General features: G+C 41.1%; 1 protein-coding gene across 3 annotated transcripts; it reads left to right on the forward strand.

The window, feature by feature from the left end:
* Positions 1-4406: 4406 nt before the first annotated feature.
* Positions 4407-9370, forward strand: eomesa (eomesodermin homolog a). 3 transcript variants are annotated; one of them, XM_028597195.1, is made up of 7 exons: positions 4407-4684; positions 5253-6107; positions 6471-6625; positions 7300-7421; positions 7655-7813; positions 8016-8077; positions 8195-9370. In XM_028597195.1, the coding sequence occupies exons 2-7, from the start codon at positions 5398-5400 to the stop codon at positions 8946-8948; spliced, it is 1962 nt and encodes a 653-aa protein (XP_028452996.1). In that variant the 5' UTR covers positions 4407-4684; positions 5253-5397; the 3' UTR covers positions 8949-9370. The 3 variants fall into 3 exon arrangements, with proteins under 3 accessions (XP_028452996.1, XP_028452997.1, XP_028452998.1); XM_028597196.1 differs by lacking the exon at positions 4407-4684 and adding an exon at positions 4699-4813; XM_028597197.1 differs by lacking the exon at positions 4407-4684 and adding an exon at positions 4718-4773.
* Positions 9371-9856: the final 486 nt, after the last annotated feature.

Below are 9856 nucleotides of genomic sequence, written 5' to 3' on the forward strand. Positions count from 1 at the left end.
CCACCCTCCCTTACACCTCACGTTCCAGGGAACACATATATCCAGTCTACGCTGTCAAACTTTTAGCACCTGCTATTTTGCTTTGGTCCCTTATGTCAATTCGGGCCGGGAGAAGTGGGTCAACAAAGGTTGATGCTAAAATGGGGATGAGGGTGAGACTCGGGCCATCGGATTACCATCCACTTTTGGCGTCGTCAGCTTCGTGTTCTGCTCATGACGACACAGTGAGGGAAAGTAAAAGGGTGGATGTGTCAAAAATCAGTTCAGTGATCTGCTTACCCAATTCAAAGAAAAGAAATCTTAAGTAACACCCTGCTGTAGGTAATTACTTTTTTAGTGTATTATTTTTTAAATTCCAAAAATTAAAGATTAAACAGAGATTATGTGCATTTACTTTTTCCATTTTCTAAAACATCTGGAAAACATTACTAGACTTGGAGACTTTAAAACTGCTGTAAGCATGGCAGTACCTGGAGATAATGTATTTACGAGAGAGGATAAAAAGTCAAATAAGAAGAGTGCAGATACATGAAACTCCTGCTTCCATACTGTGTAGCTGCTGCTTTCCCCACAGGCTCTAGGTGACACTTTCTATAATGCAGTAATCCAAAAATCATGTTATCATGCCTTGGGGAATGAAATACAGTGAGTGCAGCTTCAATCCTATTTCCTGAATGCAGTCTGTACACCTTATTTTTCTAAGATTTGTCTTAACACAGTGGATTATCATTGCCACCCTGAAAACCTGTGCATCACAAAAGCATTGGGCTTACATATCCCTAGATACATTTCTGCAATAATCCACCACATCTTCCACGGGCCAGACACACAAAACAGGCAAACAAACACATGCACACATGCATGCATGCAGCAACATGCTGACATTGAGACTTATCTGTTGATATGACGCAAAGCAGCATCCGATGGTTTTATGCAATCTGGCGTACTTTAATGTATTTTGAGGAATTCAAACGTGCTCCATATATAGAGAGAATTCCCGCGGGTCTCACTCACTGACTGGTTGCAGATGGGGAAGATTCCCATTTCATGATAATTTGCTCTGCTAGAATGACATCTGAAATAGCCTACATCAAATCAAACATGAATATACTTTACATATTCTAATGTTCTTCGAGTATAGGTTAAAAAAAAAAACACATTATAACAAAAATGTGAAGCTCATATTTTATACAAATACATTTTGTCCAGGCAAGAGGGAAAACCGTGTGTTGTTTAAATCATGACGAAAATGCAGGAGACAAGGAAATAAGAAAGAGTTATTGATGAAAGCAATATGTACCCAAATGGAAATTCATGAAAGCTGTCACCTTCGTATCTTTGAAGACAGCAGCATGTCTGTAACATAAGCTTTCCTTGTGTAAAGGCTACTGCTTTGATTAAATGTTAGCTATCCCCACACACTGGAAAATATACTGAGGGACATCTTTGATAAACTTGTGAAATAAATTCTTTCCAATAAAAATGCTCTTGAGGATGATGATTTGCGGAGGAGCGCAGCGCTGGCATGGTGCACATTGCACTCGGTTCTTTTCCCAGCACCCCTCCCTCCAGGGGTCTCGGTGGCGAGGATCTCTAATGAGACTTGCGTTATTAATCCTTGCAATGGGGTACATGAATTCACTCCCGAGCAAAGGCTTCAGCAGCCACCTTGGCCCATAAAACCTGGAATGTATTCCTTTCATGTGCTCTGTTGATGATCTATTCTGACAACAATATGGTAAGACTTCCCTTCCCCTGTCGCGCGGGCCCTGGCCCGGGGCCAAGGAGGGTCATCTCAGACACACTTGGACTTTTATAGGTGGTCAAGAAACATGCTGATAGGTCACAAGTAGGAGCTCCTTTATGAGTGGAACCTAAACATCCACCTCATTTGGAATTAGTTTATTTATAGGTGGCCTGTAAATCACATTTATCTTGTTTTCTAGCTTTCAAATGGCAACTGAGTCTTTGGGGTCATTTTGAAAAACCAACCTACTTTAGACCAAGGCCATTAAAACAACAGCATTGACTTTGTTTTTACCAAGATTTTCTCTCAATGGGCTTGTAATCATCTGTGAAACATAGCCGTAAAGTTGCGAAATAAGTCATGCAAAGAAAATTTCACTTGAGTTGTATCTTAATGAGATTGTAAAGGCTCACAGAGGCTAGGCCTGTGCAGGTGGAGTGAAAGCCAAATGTTCCTCAAAAACAATACTTTCCGTAACATAATTAATCAGTAATTTGCTGATCATACAAGGGCCCATTAAATAAGAAAAGCTATATGGTAGGATTGCACTAATGAGGTGTTGACAGCTCGGGTGTGAAATGCTCGACTTTGGTTCTAATACAGATGCAGCTTCCTTTGAACTATAGATTTACCCTCTAACTAATTAATGACAGCCTGTAGCAACACTGAGTCAAGAGAGCAGCACCTCTGCTGTGTGTTTGTGTGTATGAGAGAGAGAGAGAGAGAGAGAGAGAGAGAGAGAGAGAAAGAGAGAGAGAGGACATAAGCAGATAGACAGATTGACAAAAAGTATATTATGTTTAATCCTGGATCAAGTTCACAGGCCCATGCTGATCCTCATAATGCATATTTCCTGTGCTTGTTAATTTTGCCTTTTGCATCCAAGCATATTCACTCAGAGCCTTTGGGATTCATAGAAAATGGGCATTCACAACGGTAGTTCCTCCTGATTTTGCTAAAATGGAATTAGAGTAACCCTATTTCACAAAACCACAGAAGAGGCTCTGGTGGAATAATCTTACTATCTTCCCTGAGGAATTTTGCGTCTGCTACAGAGAGCAGAAAGGAGACGATTTGGTGAAAATCAAGATTTGGTTATGCTGCAGATAAGTGAGACTCTCTGTTGAGAGACAGGTCAAAATAAATAATAGAATTGCTTTTGAGACATTTGAAAAATGCTTGATCTCTATTGTCAAATGTTTGGCGTTCCCGTCTCTGTGCAGCAGTCTGGGAAGGGTCTTGGTTTTGATTGACAGATTGTGTGCTGTATGCATGTAGCTCTGGTCCCCTGATGGCCCAATAGCCAGCTCTACTGTCCCATTTATGACACGAGCCAATCTGCCTCCAGCCGAGATTCTCCCTCAGCTTTTCACAGATCTGTATCCCCATTTTCCCCAAATTCATCTCACTCCCTACTCTCCCTCCAGCTTACTTTAAGACTCACACATTGCACAAACTGCCCAAACACACACACACACACACACACACACACACACACACACACACACATGCAAACACAGGCACAAGCTGAGTTCACGGCAGATGAAAATGATGTAAAGTGAGATACAAGTGGAAAAAGTGAGAGCAGTTGACGGCCTGCATGCAGCTCTCTTACAGTGTTGACTTACTTTAATATTTAACCAACATGGGAAAGTTACCCAGTTATCCTGATCGGTCACTAGAGAGCGCTGTCCCCGTGTCACTGCTGACAAAACCCTTTATTATTGGTTCTGGGGGCCGTATGAGCGACGTTTGTTGTGCGACATGTTTCTTTGATTAGTTCTGGTTTCGGGAGCTTTCGATTTTTCTCACTCCCTCCTTCAGTGTGTGTGTGTGTGTGTGTGTGTGTGTGTGTGTGTGCGTGCGTGCGTGCGTCCGTGTGTGTGTGTGTGTGTGTGTGTGTGTGTGTGTGTGCGCAGTCGGACAGACACATGGACAATTCTAAATGGCTTTATATTCAGTAAATATGTTTTATTTCTATTCATTTCTTTTTTAAATTAAGCTATTACCCCACCACTATAATTATGTTCCTTTAATTGTTATTTCCATCGCTTCTTCGGTATGCATGCAGACTTAGTGCATCCTTTCCATTGGAATTTCAGTGGCTTGAGTTATAACGGAGATTTGCCACCATTTAAACACGGTAGTTCACCTTTTTTTAACCCCTCCGTTAGCCTACTTTAAATGCAATAAAAGAAAAACAGAAAATAACATTTTTCTTCTGCTTTCAAAAAGCTATATAGCCTATTATTATGAAATTGCATTCAAATATTCCAAATCTACTGAACCTAATTTGAACGGTGTAGCCTAATCTTTTTTTATTATAAGGTAAATTAAATTAGGCTTATCGATCAATCAATCAATCAATTGTTTTCCGAATATCTAATTACTTAATTTTAATATTATCACTTATATGGTCAATGATAAAAGATGCTTTTTGTTCCGTGTCAATTAGTGACCAATTTAACAATAATTCAAAGGTTGGATTAAAAAACACTAACTCGAAAAATAATAAGAAAAAAGAAAATCAAGGCGTTCTATTTCTTTTTGATTTTTTTACAGTTTTTGAATGGAAATGAAGCCCCAGGAACAAAAATGTAGCCTATTTATGACCTGAGAAAAGGAGAAGGAAAGCTTGTCTGCAATACTCGACTTTTTTTTCTTAAGCAGAGACAAATAAAATATAGCCTACAGCCTAGGCTATATATTTTCAAAGGCCTATTTTTTAAATATCAGATATTCCCTTTCAGTCAGTTTTGACGGTGGATATCTTTATTGGAGCCAATACTGAAAACCTGGAAGTGGAAGAGGCGACGGAGGCCAATTATAGGAAATAAGATGCACATGTGATTTCTTCCTTTTTTTAAGTGTTAGAGGGTTTGCAGGGGGGAAATGTCTCGGTGTTTGCTGCAGTTCATCGAGGATAAGTCTTCTTAGGTGAGGGAGTGAAAGTAATCTGACAAGCCATATCTGAATGTGTATTTTGATAAATGTGATGACTTGCAGCCGAAGCTGAAAGTTTGGAGGTGATTGTGCGTGCGCGTTGGGGAATGCAGGACTGGTGAAGTGCGATTAATTTTGTTCATTTCAGCCTTTGGGTAAAATGTGAAGAAGTACTACTTGTCGTTTTAGCCTCTTAAAAATTATGTTTCACTCATATTTGACAATAAACTGAAATGATTTGCACTTAAATATATGAAATAGCTTATGTGTGCTGCGTGGAGGGATTGGCACTTTGGTAAAGTCTATACCCGGGATATAAGAGCAAAAATAAACTTAACAACACTCATGACATATTTTCCCTTGATTTTATTTCAACCAGACGCTTTCTAATTGAATTAGAGTAGTGCGACCATTGGCTATGGAGAGGGCTGGTGCCCCCGCATGCTTCTCCAAAAGCTCCTCCCCTCACGCTTACAATCACTTGGGTGTGTGGAGAACTACATCTTATAAGAGCCGCTGAACATCTCATGTCCAGCCCATAATCTGATCTGAAAATCCGTAGGTGAGGAGAAGGTTTAACCTCCTTCCATCATTCGTAAGGGAGGGAGGCGTGCAGAGACCGAAACACAGGGCGCCGGTGGTTTTGTCGCCTCCTTTGCTGAGATTCACTCTCTGGAACTCTTGAAACTCTAAACAAGATCTAAACAATGCAGTTAGAGAACATCCTTCCCAGCGCCAGCATCAATTTGCCCAAGACCTTTTACAATCTTTCCTCGTCGGACAGTGCCAACAACAGCCCGAGGCCAGCATCGCAGCTTGACTATCAAGAAGTCGACCGGACAGAATCAGATTCTAGCAGCGCTCCTAAGAAATACCTGAGCGCGGTGGGAAACGGGATGCTGGGTGAGGGAGAGGAGGACACTTTCACTAAAGCTGGGCCCGATGGGAGGAAAGGCTCCCCGGTGCTCGGCGAGGACGAGTTGACGAGCGGTCGGCGTTACAACATAGACGAACTTGGCTCTGACAGATACTTCATCTCGTCTTCCCAAGCGAGTTCCGACATGGCAAGTCCCTGTTCTCTCTTTCCCTACGCAGGACAGACCGGGTCGGTGTACACCGGGTCCAGCAGCTCCAGGTACCCGGCTTCACTTCATTACGGATCAGTCCTTCCTCCAACAGGCTTCTCCTCCTCGTCAGTGTGCACCGGTCGAAGCCAGTTTAGCAGCGGAGGGTACCAGTTCAGCCAGGGTCCGGGCTGTTTGTACCCCTCCTATCCCGGGACGGGGACGGGTATTGGCTCCATGTCTCTGCCGGGGTCTGCCGCCGGAGCCAGAGCGCAGGTCTATCTGTGCAACCGGCCTCTCTGGTTGAAATTCCACCGGCACCAGACCGAGATGATCATCACTAAACAGGGCAGGTAAGCAGATGCGCAGCCGGAGGCTCTAAAGGCCCAGTAACACACGGCAGTCATGTGCAGAATGCTAAATTCGTTTTTATATTTCAATTTTTTTTTTTTTTTACGCATCTTTTTGTTTTTGTTTTTACTTTAAATTGCAAGATTTCGTTTCTAGTAAATTGTAAATGCGCAATGACACAACAGGCTAAACATGACAATAATTACATTTATATTTATTATTCAATTCTTATTGATTATTTCAAATTCAATATTAGTAAAGCATTCTGCCAAATGCCACACTGAAACGCCAAAGTTTAGTTTAAGATGTTGTAATGGTTTATGAGCACAGCTATTAATTATTCCTGTTTTCCTTTTTATTTCCAGACGGATGTTCCCATTCCTCAGTTTCAACATCACTGGACTCAACCTCACGGCCCATTACAATGTCTTTGTAGAAGTTGTTTTGGCTGACCCGAATCACTGGCGCTTTCAGGGAGGAAAGTGGGTCACTTGTGGAAAAGCAGACAATAATATGCAAGGTGAGTTAGAAAATAAACACAAATCAGATTATTTTTTTTTTTATATATATAAAAAGCCCTCTTGGAAAAAAATAATAATGCAGCAATGTTGCATTTAGTCCTAACAGCCTGCTGGTCTGGGTGTTAAAGTTTAAGATTGTTTTGGAAATATAGACAGTTTTTACTTTTAAATTGTAGCAACATGTTTTGACAGATGGCGATTTTGAGTCTTTAACTGCAATATCTTTTTTTTATTTGGACTGTCATCGCTGGGAACCAATTGAAGTGTGAAATTGTTGGATCGAATATGCCTTTTTCAAATGACTTGTACTCTAAAGAGTTATAGCTTTAAATACATTCATAAATGATTCATTCATTTGATAATTTTATAATTGGATAAAATAATTTGAAGGAGAAGAAGCATCTTTCTGCTTTTAAAACAAAACATTAAAAATGTATTTCAATAAATTCCACTAGACCTCCTCTAATCCATCAATTCATTTGTTTTCATTAAAATTATATATACAATTATGTATTTTAATTTAATTTTGCTAATATTTCACCCCCAAAGCCTTAACATTATTAAACTGATCGGATGCATTGAAAATAATGTCAGGATATGAATTAGACAACCTAGTTTGCACAGACACAAGCTCTCTACTTTTCTGTTTGTCAAACTGTTATTTCAATTTTAGGTAACAAAATGTATGTTCATCCCGAATCTCCAAACACTGGGGCTCACTGGATGAGGCAAGAAATCTCTTTTGGCAAGTTGAAGCTGACCAACAACAAAGGGGCCAACAACAACAACACACAGGTTGGTTATTGATTTCTGAAATGCTCAAATTCACCATTTCCCAAGCGGACCAGTGTTGTCAATATTGTTTCTGATTTGTAATTTACTGAAACTAATGATTTGGATATTGTAACTTTTGAGCGTGACTGCCATGTTTTTAAAGAATTTTATTTTTGATAAAGAATACAAATGCATTTATGCAGCCTGTTTTGAAATCTCCAGTGTTGTACTTATGACACCTTTCTCCTCTGCAGATGATAGTCTTGCAGTCGCTTCATAAATACCAACCGCGACTGCACATTGTGGAAGTGACTGAAGACGGAGTGGAGGACATGAGCAACGAAGCCAGAACTCAAACCTTCACCTTCCCTGAGAACCAGTTTATAGCCGTCACTGCTTACCAGAACACAGACGTAAGCATTTAAAGAATAGATTTTTTTTTTTTTGTGTGATTTAAGAATTTATTTAGACACAACTAATTTGAATTATCTTATCTTGAATTGCACAAACTAAAAATATCATTCTTTTATTATTGCTTTTTAGTCACACAGTGCATTTGTTTGCCTTTAAGATGCACATTATTTACACTTTATTTTTAATTTCTTTTGGTTTCAGATCACACAGCTGAAGATAGATCACAACCCATTTGCGAAAGGCTTCCGGGACAACTATGACTCGTAAGTGTATAGCACTTTTAAGCAATGTGGTTGATCTGTTTGATGCATGTCCGGAACCCTACGTTTTCTTCGGCAACCCATTTATTTTTTTGTTCTCTCTCCCTTTTTGTTAAACAGGATGTACACAGCCCCAGACAGTGACCGGTTGACTCCATCCCCTACAGACTCTCCTCGCTCCACCCAAATTGTGCCTGGGGCCCGCTACGCCATGCAGCCTTTCTTTCAGGACCAGTTTGTCAACAACCTGCCTCAGAACCGCTTCTACACCGGTGAACGGGCCGTTCCCCAAACCAACAGCCTTCTCTCCCCACAGAGTGAGGACGTCAGCGCTGCTGCCTCTGCCCAGCGCTGGTTCGTCCCCCCCGTCCAGCAGCCAGGCTCCAACAAGCTGGATCTGTCCTATGAGAATGACTATTCCACCAGTAGCCTGCTGTCCTACGGCATCAAGCCCCTCTCCCTGCAGACGTCCCATGCCCTCAGCTACTACCCAGACTCGGCCTTTGCCTCCATGGCAGCAGGCTGGGGCACCAGAAGCTCCTACCAGCGCAAAATGACCACGGGCCTGCCCTGGTCCCCTCGTCCAAGCCCACCAGCCTTTGCGGAGGACCAGCTGGGGGCTACTAAAGACAAGCTACCCGAGGAGAACGTGGCGCCAGCCTCTACCTGGATCGAGACGTCCCACTCGCTGAAATCGGTGGACTCTAGCGATTCTGGTGTGTACTCCGTGGTGTGCAAGAGGCGCAGGATGTCCCCTGGGGGCTCAAGCACAGAGAACTCCCCAACCATCAAGTGTGAGGACTTGACTACGGAAGAGTACAACAAGGACAACCCAAAAGGCATGGGTTATTATGCATTCTACACAACCCCCTAAGACTATTTATTGAAACTGAATATAATTCTTTTGTTTATTACTGAGTGCTCTCCATTCCTTGTTAATGTCTTTTTTCTCTTCTCTCTAAAGGTGCCAAAGCTTAGTGTTCCCCCAAGCAAGCTGCACAAGGTTATTTTCCCAGGCCAGCCCCTCTCACATACCTGAGCAGAAACATGCATAGTGATCGTTGTTTTTGAAAAAGCATGTCCCTTTTTATTCATTTATTTTTTACAACTTTTATTTTTTACAAATGTGATATTGTTTTTTTCTTTTCTTTTTTTTCCCCCCTGCGTATTTAAGTCATTTTCGTTGTACAGTATTCGTGCACTTTAGAATGTGATGTATCTTGTACAAATTGTCTTCATGGCGGTGTTATTCAATGGATAATAAAACGGCTTTTCACAAAGCACTGTCCAAATGTCTTTCTCTGTTTTATTTTTATATTATGGCCATGGGACATTAAGACAGGGCATTGGCAGATCTTAAAATAATCTTCCTTGATCCGCTGTAAAATATAAATCTACACATGCATTTTAAAATGTACGATAGCTGCTCAAACTAAACTGAAATATTGGATCTGATACCCTGTCGGTTACATCTAAATAAAATGTGCGTTATGCAGTGAATGTGAGTATGAATGACCCTACTTTATTTTATGGCTTGTTATAGAGCCCATGAATTTGGGCCTCTATAGTAGAGTGATAGCTGCCAACAGGTTGACATTGCAACAAGTGGTATAAAATCTACCTGGCATCTGAATAAAACAATGGCTTCAAAGGTGGTGGCGTGGCAATAAAATATAGCCAGTTTTATCTTGTTTTGTGATCAAAATGAGGTATTTTTAAATAGCCTATTTAATGATTTCTTCTGTAAGCAATGTGAGACTAACTGCAAATCAGAAAGGGAAT

Source organism: Perca flavescens, chromosome 14, assembly GCF_004354835.1.
Source record: "Perca flavescens isolate YP-PL-M2 chromosome 14, PFLA_1.0, whole genome shotgun sequence".
NCBI lineage: Eukaryota > Metazoa > Chordata > Actinopteri > Perciformes > Percidae > Perca > Perca flavescens.